Source organism: Tachysurus vachellii, chromosome 18 (assembly GCF_030014155.1).
Source record: "Tachysurus vachellii isolate PV-2020 chromosome 18, HZAU_Pvac_v1, whole genome shotgun sequence".
Lineage (NCBI taxonomy): Eukaryota > Metazoa > Chordata > Actinopteri > Siluriformes > Bagridae > Tachysurus > Tachysurus vachellii.
This window is the reverse complement of record NC_083477.1, coordinates 10519755-10539458: the sequence shown is the minus strand read 5'-3', so window position 1 is coordinate 10539458 and position 19704 is coordinate 10519755. Positions and strand designations below refer to the sequence as shown.

The 19704-nt window shown below is 36.5% G+C and overlaps 1 protein-coding gene across 1 annotated transcript in view; it reads right to left on the bottom strand.

The window, feature by feature from the left end:
* Window positions 1-19704, bottom strand: part of grin2ca (glutamate receptor, ionotropic, N-methyl D-aspartate 2Ca) — a 51803-nt gene that overhangs the window by 21408 nt on the left and 10691 nt on the right. Inside the window, exons 2-3 of the mRNA XM_060892386.1 lie at window positions 10311-10752; window positions 523-1124 (exon numbers count right to left, since the gene is read on the bottom strand). Of these exons, the coding sequence (XP_060748369.1) occupies window positions 523-1124; window positions 10311-10736 (1028 nt within the window). The 5' untranslated portion in view covers window positions 10737-10752. The remainder of the gene's footprint in view (window positions 1-522; window positions 1125-10310; window positions 10753-19704) is intronic.

Here is a 19704-nt window from a genome sequence, read left to right as displayed (position 1 = left end):
ATGCAGAACTGTCCATTCATTTCTGCCTATTCCCTGTATGCTTGGATGATGTATGCAACTATGAAATGGTATAAAATTTGCTTTATGACTTTTGGCTTTAAGGGCTTAAAAATTCAAGCATTTTCTTCACACTTTCTACTGCAATGGAAGCATAAAAACATAGGCTCATACTTGCAAATTTGTCAGGTTGGTTGACTCAACTCCTAAGCAAAGATACAAAGGTTAAGGTTCATACCAATCAACAAGAAGTGTGTGATCTTTAGAAGAAGCTACAAACTCTGTTTTGAATAAAGATTGATGCATTTCTGAAATTGCTGCTTCTTTTCACATTTGCCCTTGTTGTGTTTTTGTTTTTGCCTTGGTGTTTTTGATTTGCCCTAGCATTTTCAGGTTTGTTGTAGAGTTTTCTGATTTTCATTTGCATTTTTGGTATGCTTATGTGTAAGCCACTACAGCAACATCCTCTATTTATCCTTTTCTCCTAATCACCCCATCTCTTAGTCCCTCCCTCTCTTGGCTCACCTGAAGAGTGTGTCATTGTTTTCTGGCTGCACTGGACTGGACTGACAGTCAGCATGTCCATCAGGAACAAAGCCCCTGTGCTTGTGGAAGCTCTCCACCGATTTCACTATGATGGCCACGCCGTCCCTCACTCTGTTCCTTAGACTCATCTTCCACCGGTCTGTGATGATGCTGATTAGGCCAACAGGGAAGCTGTCAGGTGGTGGCAGATTGGGGTTGCCCACTGCAAGACTGGGGATGATCCAAATATAACCAGGTCCAACCAGGCCCACTTCTCTGGCCATGCTAAAGAGATACTGAGCCTCTTCAAATGAGCAGTAGACGAGGAGCACCTGAGCATCGATCTGCTGTAGCAGACGCCGAGCACGCAGGTCATTCATGCTATCAGATGACATGTCAAATGTCAGTACGTTCTGTAGCTCCCACAGAAAGTACGAGGTGTCTGTGAAGGAGTGGATGTAGTCCACAAAGGCCTCATAACCAGGGTACTGGCTAGTCACCACAGCAAAACTGTCCCAATTGTACTCCTCCATCACCTTGAACATGCCATTGATCTGCTGCTCAATGGAAGCACCCAGCTGCAAGAAGTTGGAGCCGTCATCCTGAAAAAGAGATTTGAGTATCGTGAGTAAAGACCACCAATGATTGTGTATATATAAATATATATGTATATATGACTACCTTACATGTTCTCAGGAATACTGATGAGGGAATGTGGTAGCCTAGTGGTAAAGGTTTTGGATTAACAATTATAAGATTTTGAGTTCAAATCCCAGGTCCACCAAGCTGCCACAACTGGGCCAGCAGTTCAGAAAATCCACCCTACTCCTCTATAGACTGCATATGGAGACTCATCGTCTTTAAACTGCCATTGTGTTTGTCAGCTTTGTGCTCAGGTCTTTATCAGTGAACATTGCCAGGAAGGAATTAATGTTTGTAACTAAGTTTGCAATGAGCTCAGGAATTACCCCAACCTATTAGTTTCACAGAAGCACTTGGTTTCACAATTCCACTCAATTATAAACCGTTGTAAAAAGGACATTTTTTACATTTACATTATTTACTGTTCAGTGTCAACCAAATGAGAATGGGTTCCCTTTTGAGCCTGGTTCCTCTCAAGGTTTCTTCCTCCTATCATCTCAGGGAGTTTTTCCTTGCCACAGTCACCTCAGACTTGCTCAATAGGGATAAAGTTTAGAGTATAGTAACTATAGTAATATATAGTAACTTCATTTTAAACTCGAATTTTTTTATTCTAATTCTATACTTCTATAAAGGTGCTTAGAGACGATGTTAGTTGTTAAAAATGCTATACAAATAAATTAATTGAATATACATAAATGAAATTTTAGAAACATATAATAATAATAATAATAATAATAATAATAATAATAATAATAATAATAATAATATAAACTAAATAGAATGAATAGAAACGAAAAGAAGTATATGGAATAATACTTTTATCTTTCAATAACATGAGAAATATCAAATAATACAATGATATAAATGAAAAGTTATTTCAAATGCTTCTTGCAGAAAGCTGAATGTAGATATTTAACCCAGTCTTGTTTTCACCTCAGTACCACGTGACATGAGATGATTTCCTTCACCTTAGATTACAGCTGAACATCTAACATGGCACCATTTTCACAATGCTTCAAAACTTTACACATAATGCTGTTTTACTCTCATGGTCTAGTGTCCTTCAAAGAAAATGTTTGGAGCATTGTGAAAGTAGGCTAAGCCTGCTCATGTAACTGGAAATGAGAGATGTTCTGGTTTATTCCACCCGGTATGCAATGACCCCTTTCAATGCTCTAAAAATCACAAAGCTTTTCTCACTGATTGATCTTTGGCCTTAATATGACACACTTTAAGGGCATATTAGAAGAATGAGTTAAAAAAGTAATTGCATTGTATCTGTAGTCATGTACAGGACCATTTCAGTTATGTGACTCATTTTCTATAGTCTATTAACACTGTATGTTAAACCTTCAGTATCCTGGAGTTATTGCAGGATTTTCAGACTTGTGTAATATTTACATGACTGCATTAGTGCTGATTATTTTTATCTTTAACAGTGATTTCTTAAAATATTGACCGTATTAGACTGTGTTACAGAACTTTCAACTGTTTTGTAATTAGTTTTATTACATTTTAATATTTTTTAATAGGTTGGCATAGTGGTTTAGATGATAGAATTTCTGCACTACTATTTCATAAACCCCAGTTTTATCCTGGGTTCCACAGTTTTCTCCCATCTCACAAAATGCCAGTAGGTGGATTGGCGACTGTAAATTGCTCCTAGCTGTGAATGTGTGTGCGTTTTGCCATGACGACAACCATCCAGGTTGTATCCTCATCTCACACCCAGTGAAATGCTTAAGATTCACAGCAATGCTAACCAGGATAATGTGGTTAAAGGAGCTGAATGAATGTACATATAAAGAAAACATTTCATTTACATTGAGATTCAAAATTGGGATCGGGATACAAATACTTAAAGCTGAGGATAAAGGTGTGGATGTCAGCGCTGTGTTTCTTTCACACACAGGTGTTCCATAAAAAATGGTTTCCTGAAGACTTGAACTTAAAGTCTGAGCAAAAATCCAGTGAAGTGAAAATTCATCTAGAATAGGTCAACGATCAGAGATAATAGAATATGCAAAGAGAAATTGCGCTCTTTAAAGCATTGGAAATGTTACAGTCTGCTGCAGTTTGGTCACAATGAATACTGAGGAGAAATAGTGACGCTTAATTATCCACTTAAGATCTCTCCATATGGATATGCTCAAGAATGTGAAAGTGAAAGCATTGAGCAAACAAAGCAAAAAGCAATTCCAACCTTTAAAAAAACAAACAAAAAAAACTAAGTCATAGAATCTCTTTAGACAAATGTTTAGGTGAGTAGGGAGAAGCAATGATGTATCACATTTATTTATTTTATTACAGTATTAAATGCATATATTGTATACAATGTGGGCTGTTTGTATTATTGGGCAATGTCCTTCATTTATAAAGCTCTACATTTACAAAGCCCTATCTTCTATGCTGACATCCCCAGTGCCTGCTTCAACAAAAATTATTACTATCATTGATTTATTCCCTGTCAGGGCAGCCAGTGGCATGAGTAATGCATCAATCCATGATTGCCTGGCAATAGAGAATGTGCTTTGATTTCTCATTTCAGAGCAGCTCTATGGACACTTGCTCTGATTAGATGTGATAGACAGAACACACTTCTAATGTCTTAACATTCTAATGTTTCCTCATGAATCTGGATTGTGATCTCTAACTACTAATATCAGTTTTTAAGAAAACCGTCTGAAGCTTGTCTTAAAAGACAACAGATGACTTTTCTTACTTTCGCTTCAGCTATGCATAAGATTAAACCTGGTAATGATGGAATATTGCCCTAATATGCATAGTAATTGAGCAAAATATCCCCAGGATAAAATAGGTTCAAGGCTAATTTTCTCTGCTTCTGTTTACCGGGAAAGCAAAAAAAAAAAGACGTCTAAGACGTAGCAACGTTGGCAGGCTAGCATGGCCAATTGCCTGCTGTCTAATCACTGATTACCTGTGATATATTTTTTTTTAAAACAAACTGCATCAGACAGTACCAAAATACTGAAAATAACAAATAAGACCAGATAAATGCAGCATCACAGATGTTGCTTATCTGCTATTGACTGGATCAACACCTCAGACAGCTTTAATGGTTAATTCTAGATCATTAAGTGGTATTTATTTTAAAATTAATTTACGTCATTTATAAATCTGACACAATGTAATTAGATCATTTATTTTGAATTTCATCACTGCCTTTAAATTAAATACTGTATCATTTTTCTACATTATTTTCCTGTTGCACATGAAACACAGGAATGTAAGAGTAAGTCAAATTAAATATTTTTAACAAACACATTTCTAAATAATCTTAATTTCCTTTAACACAATGTTTCAGTACTGGATGCCTTCAGTACTGGAGCACTGAATTACACTACAATTCTGAAAATTTTCTACATCTAACATTTCATTTCAGACAGAAACAGTTAAGAAAATTAGGTCTTAACATTAAGTCTTAACCTTAAGGACCGTTCTTATGCTTCAGAATTCTTTGTCAGTAAGTTGTTGCAAAATAATTCAAAAACAGTTCAAAAACATGTAGCTAATTTAGAAAGCCACTTACTTTGTCTCTTAATGTTCAAATTAATTTATATTTTAAGTTAGCAGCTAAGCAGAAAACTATATATATAATATATATTATATATATAATATATATAATAATTGAAATTATTCATTATTTTTCCTTTCTGTAAATCAAACAAACATTGTTTTATGTCCTGTTGGTTCAAATTAGAAGACAAGTGTATACATATGCATCAATAAATAACACTGAGAGTGTAGACGTTTTAGCCCTTTTTGTGTTCAACTCCTGACTATGTTACAGCCATCCGCAACTAGGAGCCAAGGGGATACAAAACTGTGTGTCCTTCTTCTTTGTTAATCGACAATATCCAATCCTGGGCCTCTCTGAGCTCAGAGAAGAGGAAGTGGAAGAGGACAGGTAGATGAATAATGTTGGTGCTCATGCTGCATTACAGAGCAGCGTAGCACGCTCAGGAGAATGAGCTATCAGGCTATACATGTCTCAGAGGAAGCATGTGTTAGTCTTCACCCACCATGCTTTGTAACTGTGATACTATATACTACTACCTGGTGGATGAAAATTGAAACCTCTAAGTTTCTGAAGAAAATACAGTAGGTTTCTGGGAACAGTTACCAGTAAACTAACATATTTATAGTACAATACTCTAATGCTAGGATTTTACTGTAAATGTAATATATAGTGTGTGATTAGATAGTTAGTTACGGTTTTGCAGGAACTGGAAGAATGTGAGTTTCTTTTAATCGGTCATATCTGAGTATTTAACCAGTAATCTAGTGTTTACTCTAGCTTAATGCTTTCAAATTTGTGTGGAAAGAGAAATGATATTGATTGTGTACAAACGTTCATATCTTTCCTAGATGGATGTCTACAGTCTTGAGACAATACTAGTTTGAGAGATGATAACATCCCAAAATTATCTACGTTAAAGCTTTTTCAATAACATTTACATCACTGGGACAGGCGTACACAGAAGCCATGGCAGGGACTGACAAGCACAGAAATGCAGAAATGAATAAATTATAAGTCCTCCACAGGGGGGTAAAACACAGTTGTGCTGATAATTCAGTATAATCACAATATTGCTCATGCGGTATTGCTTCAATTTAAAAAAGCAGATATCGCACATAGGCTTTGCTCATACTGAGTCATTCTATATTGATTCAGTGTTTGGTTGGTGTAGCTGTGTCATAAATATTCAGAGACACGTTGTAGAAAAACAGAAAATAGTATGAGGACAATTGAAGTGAATTAAATTCATTTATTGGGTCGTGATGTACTTATTACGCATCATTTGTTAACTAAATTATACCAATTATAGCACTAAGGGAAATTTATTTATAAGTCAAGGTTACTGTTAGGATGTCACAAATCAAAATGGATTTTATTGTGTTTTCTCCTCTTCCTTTGGCAGGCTGGGCAGCAGGGTGGCACTCTGTGAGAAAGGGTATTTAATCATGCCTGAACTCGAGACAGCTGTCATAGTGCCATGAGGCTTTGCCATGGCGCACATTAATGAGGGCTGTGCCACATAAGCTGTATCTTTGAACACCGACCTTGGTCGCTCGAACACTTTACAAGATCTGTCCATCTTTGCCAGCTCAATATACTGTAAACTGTGTACCGTCAACACAGCATGAGTGAAGTCATATTTCAAAAGTCTGCCTGGTCAGTCATTGTTTGAATAATTATGCAATTATGGTGATAGTCATTTTATCTGTCAACTGTTTAAAAAAATATGTTCATGAAATGTTGAGGTGGCAGGTAAGTCAGCATCATCTCTGACATCCCATCACATGAGAAATTTTTTTTCTGACTGTGCAGCACTTACACTAAGAATTTGCAGGCAGCTAAATCAACTTCATTATGAAAATCAATATCACACCAAACCTAGACAGCCAAGTAAAGTGTCAGCTCTAATCGTGAATCAAAACACAGTCAGTAAAATGTTTACAACAAGACTGCAAGAATCAATAGTCTATTTACAGAAATTAGAATAATGAATAAACTTTGAAAGCTGAATTTAAACAGTTAACTGATTAAAGTTTTGTAATGCTCCAACTCGATAATGTTCCTTACTGCGTTAATTAACATTAATAATTTACAAACCTCATTCAAGTAAACACACGTTTTATTTGCCATTTATTTAAGTATGATCTAAGAGATGGTAATGTTTTCTGTTAGGAAAAGTTTATGTAATATATCTGGAAATGGTCTCAGTTGTCAGCACTTCATAGCACTCAGTAAAACAAGAGAGTCTTCAGGACACAAGACTCATTTCTGGTATTAACTGACATCATTGTTGGATTTGGTTTACTGTCTATATGTGTTTAGTACTGTTTGGTTTATTATTAGATTTTTTTTTTTTTGTCTATTTCATGCACATCCGCAGAAGGAGTTGTTGATATATTTGCAAGAGGTGGTATTGATTCTTATTGCTGTATAAAAGACCACATCTTTGATTTGGTATTAAAGCTGAAATATTAAAAATTGAAATATGATATTTACCTAAAGAAATCTTAGTCATCCACTTTAGTTTAGTTCTACAATCAGCTTCTATATCACCAAACCTACTTTTAGCTAAAACAAAGTCATTAAGTCCCCAAATCTGCTCTAATGTATCATACAACAACCTACTGTTCTGACTATTGACAAGACAAACAGCAGGCATGTGACTCAACGGGATTCAAACCCTGATAGGGCTTCAACTAAGGGGCTGGATACAGTGGCACAACACAATTAGCGACAATGTGCCTTTACATAAGTGATGAATTATTTATTTAAAATTTGTTATGACTTATCAACTATTGGCAGAACAAAATTGGATAATTATAGGGCAAATGACCTCAGGGAGGAATATTACACTGCAAATGACACTTCATGGCCTCAGAGAGACCAGACAGATGCCCAAATTCCCTTACAAAGCTCCAAAATCCATTTATCTATTGGACAGGGAAGTAAACCTGAGTAACATATGGAGGAGAGAGAGGGGAAAGCGTTATTACCCAAACAGCTGTTAGGATCTAATGAAGTTGTGGAGGCCATAATGTCCAATTTCCTCTGACTCCCATGTCTGAATATTTACTGTCCAACAGATCAGTTGAATGAGGAAGTCATCTCTCACTCTAAAACTTTTACATAGCTTTTACCTACACAATACAAGTTTGTATTCTCCCTGAAGGATTAATAAAAGGTTCTTATATTATCTCATCATATCTTGCCTTATTCTGTCTTAATCTTATTAAATATATTTCCCTTCTCCTAAAGGTGTATAAACACTTTTTTTGCACACACCTTATTTATTTAGCCAGTTGTGTTGTGGTAGTGCAGTGCATAAAATCATGCAGATACAAGCCTGTAACCTGTAACAGCAATCTGTGGCTATCATCGTGTCTGTTGTGTCTTTTATCGTTCAGTTTCAGTGATCCTGTGCCTAATTAAGCCTCACGCTCCTGTTTTTGGCTAACAGGAGCAGAACTGGATATTGTCTTCTGCTACTGTAGCCCATTCACCTCAAGGTTTGATGTGTTTTTTGAGATGTGTTTCTGCTCACCGTGGTTGTAAAGAGTGATTATTTGTGTTACTATATCCTTACTGTTGGCTTTAATCAATCTGGCTATTTTCTTCTGGCTTCACTCATCCACGCTGCAATAACACGCACTGAACAATCGCTCACTGGATGTTTTTCTGCAGTAAATTCTAGTGACAACTGTTATACTAGATATCCTAAAAAGTTTCTGATACACACAAACCAACCTGTCTGGCATCAAAAACCATGCCATGGTCAAAAATGACACATTCACATTTCACCATTCTGATGTTTTATATGAGAGTTAAATAAAGCTCTTAATCTGTATTTGCATGAATCTATACGTTCCCTGCTGCTACATGATTGGCTAATTAGATAAATTTATGAATGTTTACGTGTATAGTTATTCGTAATTAAGTAGAATTTAACCCCCTCTGCTAATGGCAATTGACATTTTGCTAATATTACACTATACGTGGATTGTTTTGACCTGAATATGATCTGATACACAGAAATAATATCTGGACCTTAGTTTAACAGATGAACATGAAAAACATGCTGCATTTGTCTTTGCACATTCTCATCATAGCAATGGTTCGCATCCTCATTCACAATTATCTGTATGGAAGCCATAAAAGCATTTTAATTTTCTGCTGTGTGGAGCTGATAGAAATGCTGTGTTTCACTCTGACTGCTCATATTCCAAGTAGTCATACATTACCAGTCAGAGGAATGTAATCTGTGAGTGTGCTTATTTTATTGTAATTAAAATCTGGCCCTGAAGATGAGACTTGATGAGAAACTCATGATTTTCCATCCTGTGGGGATGAAGACAATTCCACACTGGTCTGTTTTACAAATGTCTCCTTTTTAATAGCACTTCAGACATTTAAAATGGATTACTAGCTGGAACACAATCACGTGAATCATATTAGTGCTTATGTGGGAGGGAAACTGAATGTATGTAAAGCTATGAAGTATGAAGAGCCCTGAAGTTCTCATTAGGAGCTCCTCAATGGCCAAGTATTCATTTTCTTTTTTGGCATTCCCATTACCTACAGATGTTATGAGGCTATTCATTTATTTTCATAATTCAGTTTTAAATTTCTCCTCGTATCTGCGTGACTGATGGAAAGGATAGGATTATAGTCTTGCTGTTTGCATACGATGCACCTAATTTGTACAAATTATTCGCATAAGTACACATAGGGAGAAACAGCAGAGGGCATTTTTCTGTATCCATGTGATTCCATATCACAGTGCCAAAAGTCACCAAAGATGAGCTGACTAACTGAGGATGTTAATGATAATGACAGTCATGACCCTGTTAATTATCATTATAATTACCCCAGCAATGTGCTGGATGGAGGGTTTTCTCGAAATGGACATTTTGCTTGCCTCACTGGGAGCCACATACGTCTCACTATATTATGTTTATGTTCTGCTTGTACTAGGGATGTAACTGAGCACATTATACCAGTACATTTTTTAGAAAAGAATAGGTCTAATTTGTTCTAAAATGCTTCAACTATCTTGGATTTACTTTTTTTTTAAAGATGAAAGTGAAGTTCGTATAACATCTGTGTCATGATTATGTTGAAAGCAACACTTGACTACATTAATCATCACCCCCTGCAAGTCACATGACCTTGTCACATGTCTCACTGAGCACTCACACCTGTTCTGGGGTTCTTCTTATCAGCATCCCAAATTAAGATCTTGTTTCTGTGAGCTTGACTGTCATGCTTCTGTTGATGTCTTGTTTGGTTTTCTTGCATTGTCTTATCCATATCTTTGCTTATAAAATGTATATTTTACTTTTTTTGGTTTGATGTTCCTTTTATATTGTGCACATTAAAGCATGCATTTGCTTTAAGTTTCCACCTACATGTCTAGCTGTGAACTTAAAAATATAGCTGAAATTGAGGAATTGTCAGAATTCGCAAAACGTATAAACACTACTGGCATTTCTACATGTTCCCCCTCAGTGTTTCTAGGACCGTAGCTTTTATGATGATTAAAACCAAAATATGACAAATATACCCAGCTGACACATGGACAGTGACCTCAGCACCAAACTCTGACCTTGTATGGCAAGACGACAGCAGACCCGCCACTGATGCCTACAATGGGCACAGACGTCTGCGTGGAGATGAAGTCCAGGATCTGTGCAACAGCCTCAGAGCCGATGTTGTCCTCGAAGACCACCCCATGCACGCGATTAGCAGCCAGTGTGTCACAGATGCGTGTCAACAGTGCCCGAGGATTGCTGTCGTTCACCAGCACTGTGATGGGGTTCACCTCCAGAGGCAGGTCCAGGAAGTTCTCCCGGCTCAGGCGCCCTTTAATCTCCACCTGGTAGGCAGAGCCACTAAACACCACCGCTACGTTCACAGTCGGATCAGGCATCGTGAACGGCCGGCCCCAGCAGCAGTGCCAGGCACAGACTAACAGCATCAACAGCAACGGCGGCCACAGAGCATCGCTCAGGAGGCCTAGACGAACGCCCATCTCACTCGCCTACTGCCTGCAGGGAACAAGCAAGAAACAACATAAGACAGTTCAGTGGGTATAATAAGATTTCTTACCAAGTGAAAAAAAACTAGCTAATAGATTTCTAGCTAATTGGATAATTAGCATCATTTACAAGAGACCTTGAAAGAAAAACAGCCAATTTATCATACTAATTTTTAATTAGTTAAATATTTAGTATACAAATTTCATTGCACTGACAATTGCATAAGAACACAGACAGAAGGTGAAAATAATATTGGATCCCTAACCAAACAGAATCACTGGTAATGGTATTTTATCATAAACTCTAACATTTTAAATGTGTCACTGTGTTGCTAGATTTTAAATGTCCTTTTTTAAAATATATCATCTTCCAATCTAATTGTATATTCATGCAGAAATGTTTGTGTTTGTGTTTTTGTTTGATTCTAAGCTTTCAACACACAGGTTGATATAATAGTTTCCTTTTTTCTAAGGTTAGTAGTTTCCTACAGTGTTTACTATATACTGTATAATCACCAAATATTCACATTACATACAATTCATCATAAAATTAACAAAAGTGTTTTAAAAATAGATATTATAAAAATATATAAAGTGTTATAATGTTTTTGTTTTTTTAATAACGCTTGTAACCTCAGCCTTCTGTTATTTGGTCTCATTTTTTTCTAATCAACAATGTTTCTGTCTTTGTTCTTTATGCAATAAGTATACGAGAGGCCATTAGTGGCTTGGAGAGGAGGTATTTTTAGACAGGCACGTGCAGACTGGGGCATTCGCCCTGTGCCCTGTCGGTGGACAGCAGCTACACTCACAGCCGTCACTCTGTACCAGCGCAGCCCGACAGATGGTGGACACCATGAAACAAAATCTCATTTTTTACTAAACAGAGAACATGGGGTTCTAGGCCTTTTCTCCTTTTTTTTGTCTCAATTTTATAGATTCTGACTTAATCTTCCAAATAAAAAGATCATGGACTGTGTTGTTGTGCCAAGAAATTTGTGTTATCAGAATTCTGCAGCTGTTGTGCTCCTCTGTTTTAAGGCTTCTATATGTAATGTATTGCATAAGAATTCACAACTACATTTTGTAGTGTTACAGCCATAAATTGGATTATACTGTACATTCACTGTCTGCATTATTCGGTACACCTGTACTCTTGCTTATCCATGCAAGAAACTGGACAGTGGAGGACTGGAAAAGTCTATAGCTTCAGGAGTGAAACCCATTGTGGTTTTCTGCTGTTGTAGTGCAACAGCCTAAAGGTTCAATGTGCTATGCATTCTGGGTTACTTTTCTGCTCAGTGTACAGTAGTTGTAAAGAGTTATTTGAGTTACAGTAGCCTTCCAACTAATCTTGTGAATCTCCCCTGACTTTTCTCATTAACAAGTCGTTTCCACTTGTACCAATTGCTCGCTTACTGGTCCCTTTTGTTTTTCACAACATTCTATGTAAACTCTCCATACTACACTTGAAGTCAATCAGCTACTTTTCCTAGGAGAAACCACGCAAATTGAGTGACTTTGTAATAAGTCCAGGCAATTTAATGACCAAGTTGGTGAATACTTATGCAAGACGTGTGCAAAAAAAGTTTTCAACAATAATTTAAAATTAATCTTATTTAGACCTATTTACCATAATTAGGCCACAACTCTTCTATAACCCCAGTGCTGTTAAACCGTTTTAAACTGAGCTTGTGTGTCTGAACGTATAAAAACCTAACTCGGATAAATGATGAATGTCCATTATGTATACGTCTATCAGAATCCCAAGGCTAGTGGTTATAGAGATTGTGCTGCTTTAGCTTCAGTTTGAGTGGAAGTGAGACTAATCTTATCATGCTGGCCAAATTTACCATGTGTTATGGGCCAGACACTGCATAATCTCCTATAATCTCCTCCATGTCATGGCACATGGCCTAATGGTATCACCTTATCAAGTGTGACAGCGCTTAATACTCATATAATTATACCAGCTTTAACATTAGATGACATGATCTTTCTATAGTGATGGATGTGTGATGCTGTATTTGCAAAAAAATTGGCACCATCAGAAGTATTCTCTTTATCCATTACTGTGTGGTGGTTGGATTTTGGGTGGCATGTTGATGCATTGCTATGTTACAACTTTCACTGAGTTTGTTTATAAAGAGATTTGCATTTCCTTTCATGTCTCACAACTTTCAAGAACATGAAGGTAGATTGTGTGAATGCATGTGTGCCTAATTCCCAGTTTTGGACTAGAAGAGTCCCGTCCAAACTGTTTCCACTACTCACTAATCTAGTGCTCCTATATAAATCTCCTAATCTGATTCTACCCTCAGCAAGAAAAAGTGGTTACTAAGATGAATGAATGAATGAATGAATGAATGAAGGAGTGAATGTATGTGGTTGTTAATTAAAGTAACTCTACAATTAACATTTTCATTGGATTTAAAGGTGATTCACTTAAGGGTAATGTTTATAATGCTACATAGTTACCTCTATAGGTAATTTCAGTTAACTGACTTAAACCTACATAAATGTTCATAAAGGGTTATTTCAAAATGTGTCATCTGTCCTAAAGACTGATTTGATCAATTTGGACACATTCTTGGCTAGTTTCTGTCTGACTGTCATGATAACTGACTGTAGCCCTGTGCAGAAGTGATATGTCAGAGTGCTAATTGTTATGATATGATATGGCTTGCCAAGTGAGTTATAATTCAGCTCATAAATTTTCTTACGAATACTTACGCCAATGCCATGACATTGTGATGACAGTTATGAATATTATCTCTATCCCTAAATTAGACCGAAGTTGCTTTTGACGTTTGAGATATCATCACAATTATCTTACACTGAAATAGCAAACATTCACAGAGGTACAGTTATTATAGTTGTAATGTCGGCTAGAAATCAACTTTTAGTACGACTGTATACCAACATACAGTAAATCTGTCACTTGCTTGATTAAAGTAGTTTTTATGTCGGTTTTTTTATGTCAGATGATGGAATAATATCTGTTGGAATAAGACTTGATAAATGTTTATGAAGTTTTATGTCCGATTTTGTGTACAAGCACTGCCTTTCAAGAAATGTTACCAATATTTATATATGATTGCCTAACATTGCTTTAAACATTACTAAATGTTTATGTTACACTAGCAACAAGTCATTTTTAGTTGCTTGATGCTTTGCAATTAATTCTAACATAATGTTTATAAGCAGATTACTAGTGCAGTAGTTATCTTGCTTGCTTTGTACCTCTAGGTTTTGGGGTTTTCCTCTGTACTACAGTATGCGTGTAGTTTATATGTTTTCTCATGCTTCAGGGGTTTCCTCTGGGTACTCTAGTCTCTTCCACAGTCCAAAGACCTGAGTTGTAGACTGATTGTAGACTGTAGACATCTCTAAATAATCTGTAAATAAATCTGTAGTGTGTGGTGTGTGCAATTGTAGCCTGTGATGGTTTGATGTCACCTGCCTGGTGCCCTAAGTCCCCTGGGACAGACTCTAGCTGCCCTGTGACAATGTATAGTATAAGCAGTAGAGACGGGAGGATTTAGGTCAGTAAAGGTGACATTAGTAAGAGAAAACTCCTTGAGGAAGAAACCTTTAAAGGAAAAAGACTCAAAGGGAATTCATCCCCTTTTAGGTAATGGATTATAAATCATTATTCTTTTACAATGGTATCCTATAAAGTCAAATGTGTTGAAAGGCTGTTCAGTATATTTTTTATTACATCTTTATAATTACTGCAGCAGTAGATTGCTAATTTGATAATAGCATTATGGTATATAATAGCATAGCAGAAAGCTTCGACATAGTACAGAAATATGGCCAGTTTTACTCTAAATTGCTGCTGGGTATGAACAGGTGTGTGACTTGTGTTTTCTGTCCAGGGTTTATTCCTTCCTTGTTATAGGCCACGACCCTCACCAGGGTAATGCTTTAAATGAATAAATGGCTCTTTATATAGGTTAGTTACAAACACTGTTAATCATGAAAAGACATAAACCCCTTGAAATATTCAATAGCAAAAATAGAGGGTTAATCCCCCCCTCCGGCTGGAGCTATGTGGCAAAGACAGGAGTGGAGGTGGAATTCTGAAGGTCAAGTGCGTGAGGGATTACTATAATAATGAGAAGCAGAGAATTAAACAGATTGCCTGAAAGACTCATCCATGAAGTAGGTTTCTTAATTGCCATATTTAATGTGAGGTAAACAGAAATATGAGACATACAGCAACAAATATTTCATTGTATCATAATATCAATTCCAATGTCAGAAAACGGTTAAATATTATCTTTTAAAGAAAACTGATTCATCTTGTAAGACACCATTATACGCACTTATTAGATGGTTTTACGTTACCAGAAAGTAATAATGTCATTTTAAAAAAAATTGAATTTGCATAATTGTCACCTGGCCAAAAAGTTGTAGTTTGACCTTTAACCAAATAAGTGAGGCTAGTACCAACCAAAACTAATTGTCATACAGTATTGATGACCCTTATAATCTTCTGAATTTTAAATTGCACTCACACACAGGCATGTAAAATTTATGCTCCCTAGACATGTAATCCAGTCTACAAATCTGCATGTATCCAATTCCTTGCTCTCTCTCTCTCTCTCTCTCTCGCTCTCTCTCTCTCTCTCGCTCTCTCTCTCTATCTATCTATCTATCTATCTATCTATCTATCTATCTATCTATCTATCTATCTATCTATCTATCTCTATCTCCCACACAGCCTCAGAGCTTAAAACTGTGTCATTTTCCCTGCCTATCCCCAGTTTCTGTCAGTAGCAATTTTCAAATGTGTGACCCTCTCTCTCTCTCTCTCTCTCTCTCTCTCTCTCAATCTTTACTGCTCTTGGCTCTTTTGCAGTACAGCTTGGCCTGAGAGCTCACAGCCCAGATTAGATCAAAGCAGGAGTCAAAGAACCAAGCTTGGCACCCAACAATCCACAAACTGCTCTCTGCCACGTCCGTCTCTTCTGCTCTAATATCAGTGCATATTTACAAATGAAAGATAAAGATCTTTTCATTCTCAAATGATGGGACAGGACGGGAACATTTTCTCCTTTTAGACAGATGAATCTCAATTGCAAAGAACTACAGAGTCGGGATTCTTCGTTAAGCTTGCTTTTTTACCACCCTCTAGTGGGAGAGGAGAAGCAGACATAATATAACAAAAGTGTATGTGGTTTTTCATACACTGCAGAGACATATTTATGTTAACCAGCAAATAAATATAGCCAACGTTTAAATAATCAGTGAGTCATAGTGGAAAATGTATTGGACGAAGCTGAAATTATGCTTAATTATCGTGCCAAATTTTCAGTTAATAATTCAGTAAATTATGAGTTAAATAAAACAATATCAATGCAAATCAAACTTTGGCTTTGCCTTTGTTAAGTTAATCATTGGACTGTTTAATAGAAATCTTGTGCCACTTACAGTCTGTTACTCTATTTAGAGTAACCAACCTACTACACCACACTGTTATATCTAATACAGTTTTATCTATTTTTACATAGAACAGATAGATTTTTTTTGTTATATCTATTTTCAGATATAACAGATAGATTTTTCTTTTTATTATTTATTTATTTATTTTATTTTTTTTTTTTTTTGCAGGGGGGCACGGTGGCTTAGTGGTTAGCACGTTGGCCTCACACCTCCAGGGTCGGGGGTTCGATTCCCGCCTCCACCTTGTGTGTGTGGAGTTTGCATGTTCTCCCCGTGCCTCGGGGGTTTCCTCCGGGTACTCCGGTTTCCTCCCCCGGTCCAAAGACATGTATGGTAGGTTGATTGGCATCTCTGGAAAATTGTCCCTAGTGTGTGATTGAGTGAATGAGTGTGTGTGTGTGTGTGTGTGTGTGTGTGTGTGTGTGTGTGCCCTGCGATGGGTTGGCACTCCGTCCAGGGTGTATCCTGCCTTGATGCCCAATGACGCCTGAGATAGGCCCAGGCACAGGCTCCCCGTGACCCGAAGTAGTTTGGATAAGCGGTAGAAGATGAATGAATGAATGAATATTTTTTGTTTTGATTTATGCCAGATTATCTGGATCTATTAATATGATTGCTTTATAAATGTTTATGCACTTGATGCACCATTTTTAGTTGTTTCTAGGTTTAGGTATGACTGGGGGTGTTGTGCAGAGGTGGGAGTAAGTCACACGTGTGCAAGTCACAAGTAAGACTCAAGTCATGAATGTCAAGTCAAAGTCAAGTCGAGTCTTTTTTAGTATTTGTCAAGCAAGTCTCAAGTCTCAAATATGCGACTTAAGTCTGACTTGAGTCAAGTCATATGACTCGAGTCCCCCATCTCTAGTGTTGTGTGAGGAAAAATATTTTAAAGCAGACTGTTATTGCACAGCATGTTTTTCAGGGTAGGTCAGTATGGTGGAGAAGTGCTTAAGTGTAGTATGGCTGGAACAATTGGATGATTTGGATCAATGAACTGATGTATAAGGCAACGATTGTAAAGAATCGAAGAGACAATCATAATTAACAATTATCATTATCATAAAACTGATAACTGACAAATTGATCATCAAAATAGCCCAGAGAATGGGTATGTAAAAAATAATTCATTTTTTTTACAAACTGATGTGTGAACAGGTTAAGAAAAATTATTTGCCCATAACTGAATCAATGATTTGCCAATTAGTGAATCAACAACCAGCCCAGATTCTGATTATATCTTGATCAGAGGCTACTAAATACATTATTTACTGTTGTAAAAGGCATTTCACCGCATGTCATACTATGTTGTGTATGTGACTAATGAGATTTGAATTTGAATGATACTCTCAGAGCACTGTTAGTGATGTCATCAAAGGTCATATCATCACATTAAGGATTGAAATTGTGTCACATGGAAGCAGAGAGGTTTAAACTCTACAGCTTACAAAGATGTATAAACCTAAATCTTGGTTGGGGGTTATAAGTTAGGGCATGGGTAATGTGAACAGGGTTAGAGTTGAGGTTACTGCAAAACGATGTTAGTTTTGTAAGATTAAAGCTTGTTTAAATTCATCACATACTTTAACCGAGTATTCCAAAAACTTCTCTTCTAGCCAAACTGAATTATAGTAAACTCTCTTCTCCTTCAAAGCACTTTCTCACTGTTTTGACATAATGATCATATTGCATAGCTACACATTTCAACTGTAATAACAAAAAAAAAAAACAAACACAAAAATGCAATGCAATATTTCATCAAAGCAATAATCCAGTAACTCTGACACTCTATCTATATGTCTTACATCAAATGTATTTGTTTTATTGCACAAGGATTACATCATATTAAATTAAATAAAGTTTGAGGTTCTTCTAGGTGTTTTGGACAATATCTGGTACTTGGACAGTGTCATGGCTTTGCTTGTTAAGAATACATTTCTGCGCAAAATAAATGTAAGACTGTCATACAGGTGGGTGAGACAATAGTGAAATGATAGTGTTGTTATGCTAATGACATTTTCTATTATAGATTAATCGAGCAGAGTTTAATAGTTGGGTTTGACCATCTCTCCAGAAGTAATGTGAACAGTGATAGAAGGCCAAGATGGAATTTCTTGGCTTGGCATCTAAACAAAACATCCCAAAGCCGCATCATTATTGTCACATCGTATCACATGAGATCATCCCTATTCTTGAAGCTTCATTGTGGTTTGTGACACAAATTTTTAAACCACAAGTTTTAAGTCTGTTTGTCATCAGATCACTTCTGGCAATAAAATCCAAGGGTCCACGACTGTCCATCTCGGCCACTGACAAACCGTTTCAGATGTTCAGATGAATTCTCCTACAGCAATAGTGTACCAAAATGAATTGTGAATGAGTAAGCCGAGTAAGTAAATATTAGCAGTGGGTCAAAAGGCAGCCTGATGGAAACAAAACTAATTTCTGGTTTTATTAAAACCAGTGGATGAGACAAAGGAAAGGGTTCAGCAAGACAGGAGACAAGCACTAATCATGACAGGCAAAATACAAAAACTTTGTGAATCATCATAAAAAAAAAATGATGGCACAAGATTTTTAAGAGAAACACTGAGAATAGGATTTGGACTTTGGTGGAGTTGTGGGCTGACGGCACTACAATACATTATTTGAATTAAAGAGATACTGTGTTTTTAAGAATTACAAATATGAACATGCCATATAATTGAGACTAGAGGTATGCCTTGGGACTGGGAACCCTGCAAGATGTAGCAAAAAAGATTTTACTTTCATGCAGGCAAGCAGTCATATATGAAGTGTGTGGGTGCAAAACAGATCATATTCACTTACATGAAAATTAATGATCCATTTACAGTGTGCATTTATACATCCTTAGTAACTGCCTGGTCAGTGATTTCAGTTAGAATATTTTGTTTGTTTATATTTTGGGAAATACATTTGACAGATTTGAAACAAGTCCTTCAGAAATATTAACATAATGTGTAGGATTTTTTTTTTAGTGCAGGAATATCGTTATACCAAAACCAAAAACTTGGTTTAAATCCATATACAGTATACAGACATTGGGTTTTCATCCCTACTGTAACATGAACAAGTTATATCAATTACACAAAAGTTGACATGTTGTGAAATACTGTATGTCTCACCCATTCGTCAGTGGGCAACTTCACCCTCAGTTCTGTTTGACTTTATGGCATATGGTTGTGTAAGAGTAATGACTCATAATTACAATGGCGTCATCCACAAGACGATAGGTTCCCTTTCAAATCCAGTTCTTCCTCATGTCATGTCAAGATGCTTTTCCTTGCCACTGTCGTTTCTGGTTGAATCATCATGTATCTAAATCTATATCCTGATTATTATACTTATTCACACATTTATTTCTCATAAGCAAATACACCCCTACACCGTACAGAGTTACATTTTCATCACAGTAGTTGGAAATATGCTTTCTACTTTTTAGTAAGAGAAGTTACATATTAAACATAAGAGTGTTTTTAGTATCATCGCTCTG